At 44.8% G+C, this 20,631-nt stretch overlaps 1 protein-coding gene across 2 annotated transcripts in view; it reads right to left on the bottom strand.

Moving 5' to 3' along the window:
• Positions 1 to 19,774, bottom strand: part of cold (coiled) — a 65,171-nt gene extending 45,397 nt beyond the window's left edge. For both annotated transcript variants that reach the window (XR_010850038.1, XM_067086465.1), the window contains exons 1-2: positions 19,623 to 19,774; positions 3,680 to 3,802 (exon numbers count right to left, since the gene is read on the bottom strand). Coding sequence is in view for 1 of the 2 variants with exons in the window: in XM_067086465.1 (XP_066942566.1) it covers positions 3,680 to 3,802; positions 19,623 to 19,671 (172 nt within the window). In the remaining variant the exon portion in view is untranslated. The remainder of the gene's footprint in view (positions 1 to 3,679; positions 3,803 to 19,622) is intronic.
• Between the last annotated feature and the right edge of the window lie 857 nt (positions 19,775 to 20,631).

Genomic DNA, 20,631 nt, shown 5'->3' with positions numbered 1-20,631 from the left:
TGTGAGACCCTGTCTTGTAGGATGGGTCTGAGGTACCTTTCAGTTTGTATGTGGACATGAAATGAGGTATCCTACATATTCAGGAACTCCACCCAATTGCCCTGGAGAATGGACGACAGGACTGCTCGATTGGTCTCTGCAAGCGAACACACTTTTAGAACCTCATGCAGACTCGCAGACAACTATGCCGACCCTGTTGATACTTGACAGTCACGGGCACGCGGCCATCAGGGGGAGCCCAAGAAAATTTTTCCATAAAAGAATGCCCAGAGAGAAGATATCATCATACCAAAGGAAAAAAACTGACCGAGGATATATGCCATCTGACAGTAGCGCGAAGCAATGTCTCTTGGCAACACTTGAGAGACTCCTATCTTTTAGCCCCTGCTCCTGATGTTAGTCAAAAAGACCCTTACTTAAAAATCCTCACAAGAACTTCAACCAGGAGGACTAATTCCACTTAAGCATCAGAGGGAGGGAAGGACATAAAACACTTGTGTTGCTTCCTTACAAAACCCAAGTCAGACTCCCAACTCCCAGTAGAGGTGACAGCCTTCTTCAGCAAGCTCATAAATTTGTAACAAAAAGCGCCTGTCTGCAAAGGACAGAGTTTTGAGACACTAACTGATGTCACAAAAGGGAGCAATTCGGCCCGTCTGGAACTCTAGGCAAAGGTGGAACAGGCTGAAAAGAGACAAAACTGCCTGAGAGTGGTTGTATGGTACTCAAAGGAGGGAGTCCGATACTGAAGGACTCCCGATGATCAGAGATTAAAGTCAGCCACTTAAAGAGGTATTCAATTGGAAATTGTGCTCAAAAAAGAACAATAGTATGTTCTTAGAAGAGACAGGCACCAAATTAAAGAGAGACTGGCATTAGCCACTAGTAGGCTGGCACCAGCCACATGAGAGCTGGTGCTGAAAGTTCTATATGAAGATGAGCTCTGGCACTATAGGGCGCTCGGGCATTATTGGAAGCTCAGGCGCTATTAGGCGCTTGGGTGCTATCAGGTGCTATGTTCTGCTTGGTGCCAATACTGGCGTTCTGCATGCCACTGGTTGGGCCTCCACTTAACCTGTAGTGACGTGGCAGTATAGCCAGGAGTGTCTGCTATTTAAGTGGCAGCTTTGCAGCGAAGGAGAAGTCCGATGGCTAGTAAAGCATAATTGGAAGTTTTGCAACCAAGGAGTTAACCAAAGGCTAGCAAAACTTCAAAAAGTACATCTCTATGGACGCCTTTCCAATGGCTGTCCATCGACACCTGCGGACAGCAGGCTCAACTTAGGGACAACTACCCAGGGCAAACCCATCCAGACTCCCATGGACTTCTGTATGCCTCCCCTCTGGTGCATGGGAGTCTGACAGGGACTGGGTTTAGGAGATCTGAGGGGCCAGATAGCTACCCCTTCACTACACATCCAGTAAGAGCCTTTCCAATGGCTGTCTGTCGATACCTGGGACCGGCAACAGGCTCGACTGAAGGGGCGACTACCCGTGTGTAAACCCCCCAACCTCCCTTGGACTTCCAGTATGCCTCGTCCCTGGTACATGGGAGTCTGACAGTGACCTTGGTCTAGGAGATCGAGAGATGAGTAGCCACCTCCTCCACTGCACTACACTTCACTATTATTACAAGGTTAATGTCTGTTGACCCAGACACAAGGCTGGCAATGGCACGGGAAGGAAGCAAGGGAGGCAGGCGTGGGAGTAAGTGGATAAAAAGGCAGGGGGCCAACAGTAGGGAAGAGATGGCCCCAGGTTCTCAGTAACTGGTGCTGAGTGGGAGCTGACAGGCACTCCAATACAGGCAGTCCCCGGTTAACGGGGGGGCTCAGTTAATGGTAATCCGGTTTATGGGGCTTGTCTTCATCATTAAAATCGGCAATTTTGGCGCCAGAAAATCACGATTTCTGCTCATCGGCACCAATAATTGGGTACTGGCACCAATACATACCTAACAGAGGCGGATAAAAAATCGCACTTTTCGCGCCAATAAGCGAAAATCGTTGCTACCGGAAATCGATTTTCGGTCAATGGCAATTTTCGGTTATCATCACACCCCAGAAAGGAACCCCGCTGATAACTGAGGACTGCTTGTAGCAGTGCCCAGCGCTCTGCAGTTGGCACCAGGCAGTTAGTAGCTCAGGAGCTGGCAAGCACTAGGTGCTCTTAGTAAGAGTTAAAAATGTGGAACTCTTCACAATTTATGTCATCTTTTTTAGTATATGTACTGCTGAAGCAAATACCAGAGCAAGGTTCTCGGCTGTCGAGAATGTCTTCTTGCTAAAGCTCATAATAACCAAAGCTTTAAGAACAATTCTCTCCTAATGCCTTCCTGCCCTTACACTTTTCAGTTCTCTGAAAAGAAAAGTGTAATATGTTCAATTAATTCTTTACAGACAAATGTTATTAAGTGCACAGTACCAACATATAAACATCTCTCAAACCCTAACCAACATATTTCGAGACTGCAGACATGTATTCAATACCAAAAATATTGGATCGGTGGAGAACGCAATATTTACGTTATGTTATGCTAATCAGTAAATGAGGTGGGGACTGCAATATTTTGCTAATCGGTAAATGAGGTGGGGAAAGCAATATTTAAGTCTTTTATGCTACTCAGAAAAAGAACGGTTAACCTTTACCAACATGAAGTACACTGAGTAACATCATACATGACAGTATCTCAAATCCTATCAAACAATGAGACTGTTATGTAAAACAACGAGACTGTTAGGTATTAAGTCTTGCATATCATATTGTGCACGTCGAAGCTCTGCTTATGACTGGTGCATTGTGGTTGTTGTGGTTTGGGATTGGGGAAGCCCCATCAATTGTAAGCAAGATGTAACAGCACTATAACCATTAAAGCCAATGTTTAGCCATCTGTACTCTTAACCCTCTACCTCGGGCCACCCTGTAATACACACTTTTAGATATGTATTCACTAGCAAACAAGTCGGCTGGGAAGCGAACACAATATTATGTTATTTCACTATTTGGAAAAGGAAAGTTAACCTTTACCGACAATAGTTGACGTACATAGAGTATCATCATACAGACATGTCTCAAACCCTAACAAACACTAATTGAGACTTGTAGATAAGTAATTCATTACTGTAAATATTGGTTCGGCAATGAACACAATGCTTATGTTCATTACATTAACCGGTAAAGGTGGTAGCGCAGTACTGTAAACTATGCTACCAGAGTTAAACCATTGATTGTGAAATCGCTACTGTAGCGAATAGGATAAAATTGAATCAGATCTTAATAACAAAACAATAAAATACTGATCCTGAAAGCTGTAGGCTTGAATACTACCCAAAATCAGCGATAATACTTCACTGAAATCCAGTTTCCAACCAGATAATTTAAGAACAAAGCTGCCATCAACACTCGGTGTTTACTCGAGAGAGACAGAAACAGAATGAGGTTGTCTGCTAAGCTGTTCCTGGTATTCCCATTAGTGGGCGGGACCAGTCACCTGCACTAAACTTTGAAGCATTACCTGCGAATTTTTTCATTTAAGCTGCCATGCAAGAGGAAACTATAGCTACGTAATTACTTGGTAAGTTACTTATATAAAACACAGCATTATACTGGCTAAACAAATGACTGTATAACAAGAAAAAATGCTTATGAAAACAGGACAAGTAAAGCAATAAAAACTTACTTCCCCATTTGATTTCTGATAGACAATAGTCTTCACCATAGTTACAGTTTTCCACAGTAGTTGTGCATTTCCCTGTGTTCTCATCCTGGTCTAGGCATGCATAGCACTTTTGACTAACCACACCTGAAAAAAGGTAAACAAACCATACACTCATTTAAAAACAAACTAAAATCTGGTAATTACTAAAATGCAATGATTCATAGTACATACACCATAGTTGTTTCCACACATACCCAACACTTTGCATCAGCCTAATCTGTGGTAGCAGTTGTTTCCATTCCTACTCAGATATGTGGAAAGGAGATGTCTCCTTTCCACATATCTGAGTATGTAACTTGTCTTTGAACAGCCCTAGTGGAGGAAACTTATCATAACTGCACATCTGCTGTTTGAACATCCTGTCTCATTCCCTACAAACTTTTGTTCTATTCTTCCTTCAAAATCTTCATTCAGACATTTTGACCATATACAAAAAAAATCAATTTTTAAAAGTAAATTGTATTTTTCCTAACTATACAAACCTAAGGTCCTCTACATTAGGAATTACTTACGGCGAAGCTGGAAACGGCCACTAAACTCTTGAACAAGGTAGTTAGGCAGTAACTACCGTCAGGTAGGCGGCAATACCCACCTGCCCGGATGTAAACATTCCAGTTTGCCTTTTATCCCAGGTTTCAGATTGAGAGGTGGCATGAAGTGGGCATAAAAATGTAATGTACAGGACCTCAGGTTTATATAGTTCGGAAAAATACAATTTACTTTTAAAATTGTGATTTGTTCCAACACGATATACAAACCATCGGTCCTTTACATTAGGAAGACTTACTGGTTGGAGGGAGGAATCTGAGTGAGTCTCTTTGAACGGAATGAGAGTTCTGCACACCTGGGCTGCTACTCCTGGTCGAAAGAGCAAGGAGGAGTACCGTGCCTCTGACATACTGATCGGAGTATAGGCACTGCAAGAGCAAATGTCAGACATCTGGACCTTTTCAAATGAGTGAGGAATCGTAACTCATAAGAAAAAAGGCTGAGAAGAATTTAAAGAGTCGTAGGCAGTAAGGAAAGACCCAAAACAGGGTTTTCCTTATTGCCAGAGTCTCCTTCCTCCCCTCTTGCTAGAAGAAGGAGCGGGATTGCTTCTATGATTCTCGATAGGAAAATAGAACAGGTCCTCGATATGTAGCCTTACTGCATCAGATGCCAGTTAAACCAAGTGTCAGTTCATGTCCCATTCTCAGCCTGAAGGAAGGGAAGTAGGAAGATGAGGAAGGAAGAGGAAGCGAGGCCAGTCACTCGGAATCCTTCTCACTTCCAGAACCTACACCTTAGGCGAGATGCTACCTGTCCTCTTAAAGGAGCCGGGTAAGAAAACACAGCTTGCTGAGCAGCCACCACAGGACCAAGGAAAAAAGGTTCGTGAGGCCCTGTAGGAAAAGACCTAAAGTAGAAGACATAAATGTGGTCTGATGAGACCACATCTTGCTTCCAGACCAACAGAATCTTCCAGAGTGAGAAGGATGGCCCAGGCCATTGACTTCATGAGCTCTCGGGTGGAGTGTACAGGTGTCATCGTCGCCAGCTGCAGAGTACATCCTTTCGATCGCCACACAAAGCCAGGAGAAAGACATGTCCTTAGACACTTCTTTCTTGGGAGAGTCAGTACTACTGCAAACATCGATGACAACCAGGTTAGGAATATCAAGCCTTTTCGGAAAGTACCGCAGCACCCTAGCAGGAAAAAGTAGTGACTGAGCTGGATCATTGATTACAAAATCCAGGAGGAGGGGATCAAGAAGGACTCGGGAACTTGGCAACGGATGCCGATGGATTTGGAGTCCGCTATGACATCCGAAAAGGAGTCAAAGCATTGATCCCCTTCCCCAGTAGGCTCACATCAAAGAAGGTCCATGAAGATCATCCATCCTCTACGACAAGGCCGGAGCGAGACGAGAGGTGGTCCTGAGAGTCAGATCTCTGTCTGACGACTCTCGCAAGGGTGCATGCAAAGCACAAGACAGGAATCCTAAACGAGTCACATGCCACCCAGGGACCTGAGGTCTCTGGGACGGCAAGACCGATAGAAGCTTCTCAATAACTAAATCTCGACTGAAGAGAAAAAGACTACTTTCAAGATGGAAGACTACGTCCTTCAAAACTGAATTGAAGAGAAGCAACCCTCAGCAGAGAAGGGAAGGAAGTCCATAACCTGCTGAAGAGCAACTCTGACCCGAGAACAAGTCTTGTCAACAACACTAACCAGCAAAGGTGGCTCCAATCCCTGGAACAGTGCTGCAGAGGACTGCAAGAGATATCCAGCTATCTCCGTTGCCACTCGGCGAGAAAGCCTATGTTTGCAAGGGAAGCTGAATAGTCTCTAGTTGTGAACACAAGGGATGTACTGCCTGACGAACCTTTTCATGTGTAGCTGACACAGAAAGTTGGGTCAGGAGAACTCTTCTCAATGCCTCGGAAGTAAAGCTACCAGGTAGGGTGAAAGGCGAGGTCTTCCAGTATTCATCTTTAAATTTGGGGTGAGAATGCTTGTTGAACACCTGCGAAACATATAAATACAGAGGGAAGATGCAGATGTCGAGGTTGTCCCATAAGGTCAGCATGCATCACCATAGTGGTCCATGGGTAAGGTGTGAAGGAGCAGAAAACCTACAGATTTCTGTTGTGCCAGGAGGCAAATGGAAAGACCATAGGGATCCCTCAAGTTGAGCAGTCTCTCCGTGAAGCACTGTGTGAAGAGAGCATCCTCTCCCGGTCACTTGAATCAGAGGCCGAGCTAGCCTGCCAACAGATCCCCTCTGGAAATGTATCTGGCTGACAGATCTATCGAGTGCGCTACAGAACACTCGAGTACCTGCAATGTCAACTGAGGCAACAGGAGGGAAAACGATACCCTCTTCTTCTTTAACATATGCCACTACTGTGGTGTTGTTGCTCAACACCACCACCATTGAGTGTCCAGAAACCCCATCCTGTAATTCTTGGAAGGCCAGAAAGGCTGCATTGAGTTCCAGAAAGTTGATGAGAAGGTACTTATCGTCTCGGTCGCACAGCTCCAAGACAAGTCTTACAGGTGTGCGCCTATTCCTCGATCGGTGCATCCAAGAACAGATGCATGACGCGAGGAGAATATGCAAGCATATTTGAAGGTTCCTGTCAATCAAGCAGTGGTCTAAATCCTTCCTCATCCCTCGAAAGGGGAAAGGATGGAGGACTGGAAGCAGGCCTCCCTCATTCTCCATGACAAGAATGAAGATGAAGCTGACTCGAGAGGAAGTTTCCGCAATGATGACAGGAGACCGAAGACGACTAGTTCTAGCCAAGTTGGCTGTTCCTGAATCGGGAACACAGGAGAGGAGACGGGACAGAAGTTCAATGAAAGACTGCCGAGAACTGAAGGGAAGCAGATACTTCTCCAGAAGAGTATCCACTACCAAGCCTCGGCAATGTCGTTGTCAAGTCCAGAGGCTCGGCAGGTATCACTTTGTTCAGACATCCACAGTAGGAGAACTCCTGTATGATCGATTCCTCTTCCTCTCTTTCCTTCTGCCCTTCTCTAAATTGGAAAAGAGGGTGGAAAGAGACACAAGTATGCGCACTTTCCCAGAAGGGAAGAAAAAGGCTGTGTGTTTCCACGATCTCCCTTCAAAGCCTGACACTTCTTAGGAGTCAAGGAAGGGCCAAGAGGATACAAAGACCCAAGGGTTGTGGCCATTGTCCAGAGGACAAGGCAGTTACCCTGGCACGTTCTCTGACTACTGCAGTATCTGGCAAATCTCTGAAAGAGAGAGGCAGAACCAAGTAAAGGTCCGTTCCTAAGGGTCGAGCCGACTCGGGACTTATGAAACTGGAGATCCAAATTAGGTCAAAGACCCTCTTCTTAGCACCAGAATTGCCCACAGGTTGCCACCTGGTGCTGGGTAGGAAGACCCATCCCCAGACAGGACCAGTCTCCAGAAGGCAGTGATCTCTCCAGGAGAGAGAAAGCCTTAAAAAAGTGAAGGATCATAGATTCCATTGGGAGACTGCCTAAAGGAAACCAAGCGGTGTCCTCCAGGACTGCCACCTCTCATTGCGGAAGGGAATACCCTTTGCGGCAAAGAGAAGCAGCGAGAGACCCAAGTCAAGACAAAACATCAACTGGTCAAGAATGCTCTCATAAGCAAGGACAGCAGAGGCCCCATCCAAACTCCTGGTCCCTTCAGGAACTGCAAGGGCTTTGAGTGGTGAAGATATTCACAGGGGGAGCCACAGTCCTGTCCCGGAGATAATCATGCTGACAAATTGGTGCGAAATGAAAAAAGAGGGTGATCGTAACTCGAAGAGGAAGACCCTCGATGCCTACCGGAGCGCAGCCCTCCTGTTCCTCTCTCCCTGTAGGGAGAAACTAGACGGATCCTAAGAAACCCTCCTCGAAGACCTGGGACAAGTCCCGAAAAGTAAGTCCCGGTACAGTAAACCCCCTGTATTTGCAGTCTCAATATTCGCAGACTCATGTACTCACGGATTTCTCTGTGGAACATATCTACCTATTATTCGTGGAAAATTTGCCCATTTGCTGTACTTTTCACTGAGAAATATTTAATAATTGTTGTATTTTCATATTTTCATGACTAAATGCACTTTTTGTGATAAAACTATTAAAATACTCAGGTATAAGCATTTTTTGAGGGTTTTTTGTGTTTAAACTATCAAAATAGGCAGTTCTAGTTTTTAGAGGGGTTTTAAGTATTTGCGGATTCTTGCTATTTGCAGGGGATGCGGTACGCAACCCCCTCGAATACAGGGAGTTTACTGTAGTCGAACTCCGAAGAAAGACAATTTCATCAGAGTTCTCTCTGTCCGTCTCGCACCCCTCAGAACAACCAAGAGGAAAAGAGAACAGGTGAGGAGAACGAGCACCCCTACCTGTCCTGTCAGAAAGACCAGCAGGAGAGGCACACTGTGAACGGTAATCATCAGAAGATGATGACTGCAGCACGGGGGAAGAAGAGTGCTTGTGCTGTGGCAAAGTGCTTTCCTGGGAAGGGCAGAAAGTTAACTCGAACAGTGTCGAGAACTCGATTCGGTTGATCCAAGCAGGCCGAGCCGATCACGCGAATGCGATCTGGACTGGGCGGCAAGCAAGGCGAGCCAAGCCAAGCCAATCATGCGAATGGAATCAAGGGCTGGGCGGGGTGAGCCAGCCAAGCCAAAGATGAGCAAGCCGAGCTGAGGAAACTGTGCGGGGCGTAACTCATCTGCCATGAACTAGCCCTGACCTCCTGAACTCTAAGCTCCTTCGAGGCCGAAGCCCTCGAGAAGATGGCTTAAAGGGGGGATTCTGTGTCAGCTATCCTGCATGCTCGGACCATAAAGTCCAAGACACAAGGATGGGACCAGACCGAGCAACCAAAGCAGATGGCAGGTACTGCATTGTCAAACACCTGAATGTCTCGGCACCTTCTCTCATCCTGTGCCTTTTGCCAGGCAAGCACTCATGATTCCAGGAATCCGAGCGTCCTACGAGACTCCCAAACAAACCACCTTTGACTTCGTTTCTACCATCAGGATGTTGCCCAAAAGTCCTTGGACACTTTTCCTAGGTCCTGGTGGCTGCTCAACAAGTTGTGTAAGCACCCAGCTCCTCTAGCAGGACAAATTGCATCTTGCCTAAGATGTGCAAGTTGCGCATTGGGAGAACGAATGTAGAATGTCTGGCCTCTCTTCCTTCTCATCTCGACTCTCTTCTTACGGGCAGGAGCGGACGTGCTGTTATGTGCTGGATCTGGCGGTCGATGCATGCAAGCACTCAACTAGAGCTTCCGTTCTATTTCCTTTCAGGATAATAGAAGCAACCACACTCCTTCCTCTAACAAGGGGAGGGAGACCATGACAATAAGAAAAACCCAATGCTTGTAATTTGCCTTAATGTCACCGACTTTCAAGTTCTTCCTAGCCTACTTTGCCTGAACTGACATTTCCTCATTCATCCAAAGGGACCCAGAAATCTGACAGTTGATCTTGCGTTTCTTACAACCTGATCATTTTGTCAGAGGCAGTTTTTCTTTTCTCACTCTATCGACCAGGAAGGGAACACAAGGTGTGGCGAACTCCAGTCAGTTCAGAGAGGCTCACTCAGATTCCTCCTCCAACCATTAATTTGCCTAATGTAAAGGACTGACGTGGTTGTGTATCGTGTCGGAACAAATCACAGTTTTGAAAGCAAGTTGTATTTTTCCTAACTATACAAACCTGAGGTCCTTTACATTGCATTTCATGCCCACCTCATGACACCCCTTAATCTGACACTTGGGCTTTCAGCCCAAGTGTCAGATGGACCAAGGCGTGATCCGTGCATTTAAGGCCCTCTACACACGTAATGCTCTGCAACACCTGGTTAATGCAATGGACGCGATGGAAGACTTCACCTTGAAAGAATATTGGAAGACATTCACCATAGCATCGTGCATTTCAATAATTCAGTCTGCTCTCCAAGATATGAAAAAGGAAACACTTAATGCATGCTGGAAAAAACTGTGGCCAGATGCAGTCCATGACTACAAGGGCTTTTCGTCGGAGGAGATTCACAATGGGGCTGTCAACAAGGCTGTGAAACTGGCAAAATTGCTTGGGAGTGAAGGATTTACTGATTGCACCGAAGAAGTCAACACTCTTATCGATGCCCACTCTGACCCCCTGATGGATGATGAATAACTTGAGCTGACCAAGTCAGCAAGTGAAGAGGAGGAAAATCAGCTCAAAAACAAGAGGATGACAGGGGTCTTTCAATTGATCGTCTTCGTATAATCCTGAGGGCACAACAGCAGGTGCTATCCTATATAGAAGAGTGGGATCCGTAGTTTGAACGTGCTCTGAAGACGAAAAATGCCATAGATTCAGCCATGGAGACATACAGAACCCTCTAGCCGACTATGAAAAAACAGCAGCAGCAGAGCAAATAACTTGGTTCTTCAATCCCAAACCCAAACCTTCTCATAAGAACCCCACCCAAAGAATCCCTGGCAAAAGTACCTGTAGTCCTGGCAGAAGAGTTTCCTCTATCTGAAGAGGAGGACTCTGAGGAGCTGTAACTCCTCAAGTACACTGTGCAGTCATATCATCATTCATCGGACTACACAACTTATTCATCATCATCTTCAAATCAACATTCATCACTGGTGAGTAACCATACTTACAGTTTTTTTATTACAGTCCAATATTTTTAATGCATGCGTAAAATGTATGTATCTCTCTCTCTCTCTCTCTCTCTCTCTCTCTCTCTCTCTCTCTCTCTCTCTCTCTCTCTCTCTCTCTCTCTCTCTCTCTCTCTCTCTCTCTCTCTCTCTAAGTAGTTAGCGCTCAAACATTTTTACAACTTATTATTTCTCTGTACATCATCACCTGTACAGTACAGTATATAATTTTAAATTGATTGATCTATTACCTGTACTGTACTACCTTCTACGAACATTATGTACATGTTTTTCGTTATTTTATTGAACTGTACCTGTGTTATGACTGTGACGCATGAAGTTTACCTAGTGATGCAAAGAAAACAGCTTTTACTCTAAGTGAAAAAGAAAATGGCATCCCATGAATTTGGGGTAACATTAGTATACATACACACCTACTGTAAATGCGCTATTATGAAACTGCGCAGTACTCAATTTTTATGTGAACCATATACTTCTTTTTTAAGGGTAATGTATTAAGCTAAATCTTAAATAAAACTACACTAACTTTAGTTTCATTTAAAAGTTAGCTTAATACTTTGGGAGCATGATTAGGGTCATATTTAGTACTTAAACTCTAGAAATAAACATTTACTAGCATTTTTAAAGACCATGCCAAACTTACGCGAAAATTCACCTTGCACGAGGGGCTCAGGAACCTAACCTCGCGTAAGTTTGGGGTATGACTTTATGTCTTTAACTGTACAGTAGATAATTCTATATTGATCTAATTTTATTTGTACTGTCTACAAACTGTAAATGCACCATTCTAAAACATAAGACACACAGGGCATTTCAGAACAAAGAGAAAGAGACAATAAATAAGTTTTTAAAAATGAGGTTGAGAGGACTTCTAAAAATAAATTGGATTGGGGAGAGAGAGAAATAGTATACTAATCTTCACACTCTTATATTTTTACGTCAACCATTCACTTTTTTTTTTTTTTTAAGGGTAATGTACTAAGCTAACTTTTAAATAAACTTACAGTAACTTTAATTTCATTTAAAAGTTGGTTTAATACTGAATTCCCATCTAATGCGAGAATAACGTCTCTCTCTCTCTCTCTCTCATATTATAAATAATTTAACTTGATATTTCAAGTAAGGACAATCTCTCTCTCTCTCTCTCTCTCTCTCTCTCTCTCTCTCTCTCTCTCTCTCTCTCTCAAGTAAGGACAACCTCTCTCTCTCTCTCTCTCTCTCTCTCTCTCTCTCTCTCTCTCTCTCTCTCTCTCTCTCTCTCTCTCTCTCTCTCATTCATACTTAGTGCTCACAAATTTTTACAACATAATTATTTCTCTGTACGTCTTTACCTGTAGAGTAGATAGGTTAAATTGATCTAATTTTACCTGCACCGTCTATGACGTGTAAATGCGCTTGTGTGGCAAATACGTTCTAAACCACAGAGACATAATAACTAAGAGTTGTACTAGTCCAAATAAAAAATCAGTTTTTTCAAGTAAGTTGTATTTTTCCTAACTATACAAACCTGAGGTCCTTTACATTAGGCACTACTTTCAGTGAAGCTGGAAATGGCCACTGAACTTTCGAACAAGGTGGTTACACAGTTAACTACCGTCCGGGAGGCGGGAGTACCACCTGCCCGGATGTAAACATTCCAATTTGCCTTTCAGTCCAAGTGTCAGATTAAGGGGTGTCATGACGTGGGCATGAAATGCAATGTAAAGGACCTCAGGTTTGTATAGTTAGGAAAAATACAACTTACTTTCAAAAACTGTGATTTGTTCCGACACGATACACAACCCGTCAGTCCTTTACATTAGGCAAATTCAATGGTTGGAGGGAGGAATCTGAGTGAGCCTCTCTGAACTGACTGGAGTTCGCCACACCTTGTGTTCCCTTCCTGGCCGATAGAGTGAGAAAAGAAAAACTGCCTCTGACAAAATGATCAGGTTGTAAGAAACGCAAGATCAATTGTCAGATTTCTGGGTCCCTTTGAATGAGGAAATGTCAGTTCAGGCAAATTAGGCTAGGAAGAACTTGAAAGTCGGTGACATTAAGGCAAATTACAAGCATTGGGTTTTTCTTATTGTCATGGTCTCCCTCCCCTTGTTAGAGGAAGGAGTGGGGTTGCTTCTATTATCCTGAAAGGAAATAGAACGGAAGCTCTAGTTGAGTGCTTACCTGCATCGACCGCCAGATCCAGCACATAACAGCACGTCCGCTCCCTGCCCGTAAGAAGAGAGTCGAGATGAGAAGGAAGAGAGGCCAGACATTCTACATTCGTTCTCCCAATCACAACCGTACATCTTAGGCAAGATGCAATTTGTCCTGCTAGAGGAGCTGGGTAAGCTACACAACTTGTTGAGCAGCCACCTCAGGACCCAAGGAAAAGGTGTCCAAGGACTTGTGGGCAACATCCCGATGGTAGAACGAAGTCTTCGCCTTCAAAACCTGTGGGACCAACAGGTTCTTCCAGAATGAGAGGGATGAACCAATGCTGCGGACTTCGCGAGCTCTCGGATGAAGCATACCGGTGTCATCTTCTCCAGCAGCAGAATATGCTTTCCTTATCGTCTCACGAAGCCAGAAAGAGACCGTGTTCTTGGACACTTCTTTCTTGGTCAAGCCAGCACTAACGAAGAGTCATCGACACTCAGGCCGGAGATGGTGAGTCCTCTTCAGGTAGCGCCGCAGCACTCTAACTGGACACAGTAGCATCTCATCTGGTCATTACCGACACAGTAGCATCTCGTCTAGGGAGCGGATTGTGAAAGACTCAAACCGAGCGTCAGGGAGCAATGGATTCTGAATCTTCGCTACAAAATCCAGGATGAAATCGAACATAACTGATCCCCATCCCCTCGAGTGTTTAACATTAAAGGAAAGTCCATGAAGTTCTCTAACTCTCTTCGCTGATGCCAGGGCAAACAAGACGACGGTCTTGAGGGTCAGATCCCTGTCTGACAACTCTCGTAAAGGCTCATACAGTGCACAAGTCAGGCTTAGAATGAGAGTCACATCCCACGCAGGGGGCTTGAGGTCCCTGGGTGGGCAAGGCCTCTTGAAGCTTCTCATCAGTAGAGATATCTCAAAGGAAGAGGAGATATCTACACCTTTCAGCTTCAAGACTAGGCCAAGTGCGGCCTGATAGCCTTTTACAGCTGAAACGGAGAGAAGCTTCTCTTGGCGAAGAAAGAAGAGGAAGTCCGCGACCTGCTGAACAGTAGCTCCGACTGGAGAGATACCCTGTCCACAACACCAACCACAGGAGACGGACCACTTTCCCTGGTATACCGCTGCAGAGGATCATCTGAGGTATCCAGCCATCTCCGTTGCTGCGTGACGCAAAAAGCCTCTTGCTTGCAGGAGATGGTGGATAACCTCCAGCCGTGAAGGCACAGGGACTGCACAGCCAGGTTGATACCACTCAACATGGGGTTGACACAGCAGGTTGGGCAGGGGAGGGTTATCTCTCGGCGCCTCGGAAAGGAGAGCTAGCAGGTAGGGATACCTACACCCTGAGGCCACTTGGGTGCCACCAAAATCATTCTGAGATTCGAAGTGATCATCACTTGGTTGATCACTGCGAACCAGAGAGAACAGAGGAAAGGCGTAGACATCGAGATTGTCCCACGGGTGTTGGAACGCGTCCTCCGCGGCAGCCCATGGGTCCGGCACGACTGAGCAGAAGACCTGAAGTTTTCTGTTGTGCCGGGTGGCGAACAGATCGATGACTGGACACCACCACAGGTCGAACAACCTTTCCGCGACTTCGGGGTGAAGGGACCATTCTGTTCCGATCACCTGATTTTGGCAGCTGAGCTTGTCTGCCACGACTTACCTCTTGCCTGGAATGTACCTGGCAGACAGCTCTACTGAGTGAGCCAGCGCCCACTCGTGCACCTGCATTGTCAATTGGTGGAGAATGGAAGTCTGCTTCCATTCCTCCATCCTTCTTTCCTCTTCGAAGTATGAGGAAGTGTTAGGCTAATGCTTGATTGAAGGAACCTTCGCATATGCTTGCATATTCCCCTCACATTGTATGTCTACTTACGGATTCACCGATTGAGGAAGGGCAGGATCACAACAGAAGCAGCGCAGGTACGACCAGCAGGAAAAGCAGCAGGAACGATCAGGTCACTCGATGCAGGAGTTACAGAAGTGGTTCAGAAGGCAGGAGCTACAGCAAACGGCCAGGAACATCACAGGAACATCACCAGCAGTGACAGGAGCGATCAGGGCAGCTGTGGCAGGAGACCAGGAGGAGCTTCCCAGAGACTTGTTGCCGAGTCAACAGGAACAATAACACAAGAAGCATAGCAGGAGCAGACGGGTCCACAGATATGCCAGATGCAGTGCCACAGCATACATGAAGGCCAGCAATGACAGCAATCCATTCACATCAACGGGACACAGAGTCGGAATGACCCCAACATGGACCTATGCCATTCCAACCAGGTACTGTGGTCTACCCAAAGCAAACACTGTACGAATGTTGGGACTCCTTCAGGCATAGATATCCCAAACTCAGACATCCTGCCAACTACTGCTGTGCCTGTGATGCTCACTGTCAACCTGAAAGAAAAAGCAAAGATGACTAGTAGAGGGAGACTCCTCTTGCTCGAAGGGTAGCTGCCCTACAAAGCGAGGGGAGGCCCCTGAGAAGAGGTCGCCCAACCGCCGCCACCTCATGGTCTTCGCCTGACGAGCGAGCAAAGAGGGCGAAACAGAGAAGAAGAAAAACCTACAGGGAGAGAGGCAAGGAAGAAGGAGAGGCTACCAAAGGCGCCGTGGAAGCGAAACTTAGTGACGACACCCTGCAACCTTCCCCCAAAACTCACCCCCATAACTCCTCCACAGCACAGACCGTGAAGAACAACACTCAGCACAAGTAGAAGAGAGTAGTCATGTCTTTGTAATCGGAGGGCATGAGCCCAAGTATGGGAGCGAACTTGTTTCGTCCCAATCAATGAAGGGGAGCAAAGTTAGTACGTACCAATCTAATATATCCAAATGTACTGGGGAACACCTTCAGTATCTAATTAATGGACTGCTGAAAGAGAAGCATTACCACTCGGTTATGCCTCTCTAAAATTTGCCCTTGGCCATTAAACCCAAGATACAGACTCAGGGGAACAATGGCTATGAAAGGCCATCAAAAAACTGTGGGTTTGTACATTAATATATATCAAACACCTGCAAAACATACACAAAAATACAGACAGATCCCACTGGGATAAATAAAGAGCTTAATGACAGTCAGGCAAAGAGATCCAAAAACACGTCTGCAACGCATGACGGCCGAAAACAAACTGGAATGCTTACATCCGGGCAGGAGGGTACTCCCGCCTACCTAGCAGTAGTTACTGCCTGACCACCTTGTTCAAGAGTTTAATGGCTGTGTCCGGCTTCGCCGTAAGCAATTCCTAATGTAAAGGACCGATGGTTTGAATATCGTGTTGGTCAGAACACTCAATTTTCCTGACATGCCACTCGACATACAAGAGGCTGACCTGCCACTCTACATACAAGAGGCTACAACATTCGGGAAGGCTACCCTTATGTACCTTTGGACACTGCTTGCCTAGGCCTACCTCATACCTATATAAGAAACATTCTGCATTAGCCTATTGACACTCTACATACAAAAGGCTACATCATGCAGTAAGGGGGAACACATCAGTCAGGCTACTCCTTATCTATATAAGAAATATTCTGTATTATGAAGTGACTGACCCGCAACTCTACATACAAAAGGCTACTTGTAAATGGGGTCCCACACAGGGTTGTAAATAGTCACTTTCAACTTCCGGTGGAAGGAAGGTCTAGGGAAAAATTTTTAAATTTTTTTCTTATACCAGGTGCATTTGCATATCCCCTTCCTCTTTCCATCGATATGTTTTTTCTTCAACTGGCCAACCTTAAAGTTTGCCCAGTCTGGGGTGTGCTTGCTATACCTACAGGCTATTTAGCCCGTCCCTTAAGGGTTAAGTCCACCTATCCAAAAAATGTTAGGTTTTGTGTAGGCTATGGCAAAAATTCAAGCATCACAGGTCTACCAATTAAGCTGAGTTAATCTGAGAAGCAGGCTGCAAACCACAGTCTACTAGGCCTAACCTGGTGTTTCTTATGGAATCAGCATCTCTCTAAAATACCCTAAGCCAACCTATGCTACAACAAAACACGTCAAGGGTAGTTTACAGTTTCGGTTGCCAGGCCGCGTAACACCATCTGCCCGGGCTACAATAACTCCGCCAAGGTAAGTAGTTCCGCGACCCGACCCTGCTCGCGACCCCGCGACCTGCGTGCCCCAGCATCTGACCCAGTCTCTTGCCAGTTTGCCAAGATGTCATCCGTCCAGTCCGCGCATCCCTCCCACGTGCAATTTGCCGCCGCAAACCCGGTGACTATCCTAGATCTAGCAGTGCTCTGCATCAATGAATGCTCTTTACTGGTATTTCTAATGAAAAGTGGCCTGATCGGTGATTTTAGTGGTGTTTGTGGCCACTGCAAAGAAAGAACCGTTGGACTGATCAAACGTGGCGACAGTTTCCAGTGGTGTTGTAACGCACGCCACTGCAGGAAACACAGATCCATTCGGAGTGGCTCGTTCTTCTCTGGTTCGCACCTTTCATTTAGGACCATTTTAATTCTCATTCACGGCTGGATTCACGAACTTCCCCAGAAATATATGCAGATGACTCTGAAAATCGGGTCACCTAACACCATAGTGGACTGGTACAATTTCTGCCGGGAAGTTTTTATAGACATTTTGGTGCAGGACAACCGGAAAATCGGGTGGGCCAGGACGCCGTCGTGAAATTGTGAATCCAAATTTGGAAAGCGTAAATTTCACAAGGGTAGACGTGTGTCGACAGTTGTTGGGTTCTTGGCGGGATTGACGGGAAACACAGGACATGTTTTTTCAAGTTGTTGCTGACAGAACTGCAAAAACACTCCTCCCAATTTTAATTGAAAACATCCACCCGACTCCATTGTAATTTCAGACTCTTGGAAATCATACCACACTTTAAGCCAACATTTCAAAACACACCATAACATTAATCACTCATTACACTTTGTTGATCCAGCAGACAAAAGCATACACACAAACACGATAGAATCTACTTGGCGGGTGTTGAAGCGTAATGTTTTGCCTAAAAGCGGTACTGTAAAAAATTTGTATAATGCGTATTTCTCAATGTATTGTATTAAAAAATGCTACCTATCAAATGTTGATTGCCCTTTTAGCCTTTTTGGAATGAATTAAACGTACATATCCTTTAAATCAGTCGATTCAACACCCACCAAGATGCGCCTAATTTCGTTGAAACCTGACAATCCCGAGACTTCGCCGTACAAACGGATTCGTCAATTACACCCGTCCCTGTTCCGCCTGTTCCAGTCGTCCAGATCACGCCAAAAACGCCAAAACCAGCCGTCCCAGCCCAAAAGTGAAGAAAAAACAAGCCGCCGTCCGATTTCTTCCATGATTCAGACTTCTGCTAAGGTTAGTAGGGTTTCTGATCATTTTCAGGTTAAGCATTTTAGTGGCTTTCTGGGGAGGTCCGGGGGGGGCAAAGCCCCCCGGCCAGGTCAGGGCATGCCATCTTGTTTAAGGTTAGGTTGGTTTGTTCTGGTTAGGTCGCAACCTTGCATTTTGGATGAATTGTGTTAGCTGGCTTTACTGGGGGGGTCCAGGGGGGACGAAGCCCGCCCAGCCAGGTTAGGGCACACCGTCCTGTTTTAGGTTAGGTTAGGTTACTTCTGGTTAGGTCAGGACCTAGTGCTATGGGAAAGGTTAGGCCTGTTTTTTATGAAAATGCTGGACACATTGGCTTCCGAATCGCCGCCACCTTGTTTGTATTCGTCCGCCAGTTTCCTAGATGGAACCTGCTGCCACCTGGTGGTGGGTCCCGACTAGAAAACTGGCAGACAACAGACTTGCCGACCTAAACTGTAGGCGCTCCCACATCAAAATACAAGCTACGTAGCCTAGTATGTCCTTGCGGTAAAGTTTCATAAGCTGCCAACAAGACTCCAGCCAGCTATTTTAGCATCAAAAACCATTTTGGCTTTTTCACGCAATAATGGCTAGGAAATGATGGAGCACTAAGGGAACCTAAAAATACCAACCTAACGTAACCCAGGGGTATTTACTGGTTACAGTTTTGCTGTATTAGTTTTGAAGGCAGGGTAAAGGGTACTGTCTCAGCTTAGACTAGCCTACAGCCTAAGTCGTGATTTGGGGTGATTTGATTCATTATTTTATTTATCATCAATTGCACAGTGTTTAGGTATGGGGTTCAAAATAATGAGAATGAAGAGCTCTTTTTAAAATGTTGGTTACAATTTCATATCGTGTACTGGGTATTTATAAAATAATACCTCGCCAGTGTTACGGGATAATGAGGAGCACTGGAATAGTACGCCTAGGCCTAGGCCTATCCCAAGACGGAAACTCGAACCCGACCAAAACTGCATTTAGAAATGCTAAGAAAATGAACAAACTTTGAATTAGTTCAAATATGGGCGCACTTTACGTTACATTTAGGCAGTTCAACTGGGGCTAGGATATAACTAGCCCAAGCAAGAATGTCTAGATCGTCTAATTATCCTAGGGTGAATAGGCTATTTCTGATCAACGGCAAATTACGGTAGGCCAGGCCTAGTGCCAAGGTTACGTTAGTGGACTAAACTTTTTATTTCATGACCTTTCCCATCAACGATGTGTTAAATTTACACTAGCTTACCTGATATGGATACTGTCAACACCAATAGTATGCTATTAATATTATACATGTTTGGTCGCAAGGGAGTTGATTACTAACACTTGAACACTCCTTTTTCCTACGTCGGTTAGTTTCATAAAAACAGCTGTTCAAGGTGACGCCTGTTGAGTACAGTACTTTCAGAAGTTATCCTGTTAAAACTTCGAATTAAAATCTACAACTGAAACTATTTCACTACATTTTTAGGAGGTAAAATTTTACTTTAAACAAAAAGCATATTTTGGAATTGAAATTATTTGCCTTGGTTTTAACGTGTGCTCTAAAAGTTTATGACGTTCGTTTCTTTCGCTGTGAATGTTTTTTATTTATACATAATGCCAGGACAACTCCTACGAACGTTGTGTTCAGTACCAACCCATATTGCAATGAATTGTAAAAACAAACATAAAAGACGGTAAATATTTCGGTAACAGTAAATTTGTGCTGTGTTTGAGCATGAGTTCCGTACCAATCATGCCGAGGAGACTTAAGGTCCAATATGAAATCACAGTTTAAGGTAAAATAATACTTAACCTATTACTTCATACTGGTTTTCAAGCTTTGATCTGTACTGAACACGACGCCCATAGGAGGTGTACGGGTAAAACTTTACAGTCCAAAGAACGAACGTTAGAAACGGTCAGAGCACACATTAAAACACGGAAAAATTATATTTTCAAGCCCAAAATGTGCTAATGGTTTAAAGTAAAATTTCACCTCCGAAAAAATGTAATGTTAAATAAAAAAAAATGTAATGTTAAAAAATCATGGGGAAAAAGGGTGTAGTAGCACAGATAGCAAGAAACAGTCACAATGGGAAATGATAGCCAAAAATTTAGGTACCATTTATGCATTTTTAATTAAGGTTTAGTATAACAATGAAAAACTTAGTTTCATAAAACTTATTATTTCATAGAACCCTATGGTAAATCAAGGAATAAACAGTAACACTGCAAATATTTGCTATCCTTAGGTATAATATTTTATATAT

Source organism: Macrobrachium rosenbergii, chromosome 42, assembly GCF_040412425.1.
Source record: "Macrobrachium rosenbergii isolate ZJJX-2024 chromosome 42, ASM4041242v1, whole genome shotgun sequence".
Taxonomy (NCBI): domain Eukaryota; kingdom Metazoa; phylum Arthropoda; class Malacostraca; order Decapoda; family Palaemonidae; genus Macrobrachium; species Macrobrachium rosenbergii.
Note: the sequence above shows the minus strand (reverse complement) of the source record. Positions and strands in the feature narration are given on the sequence as shown.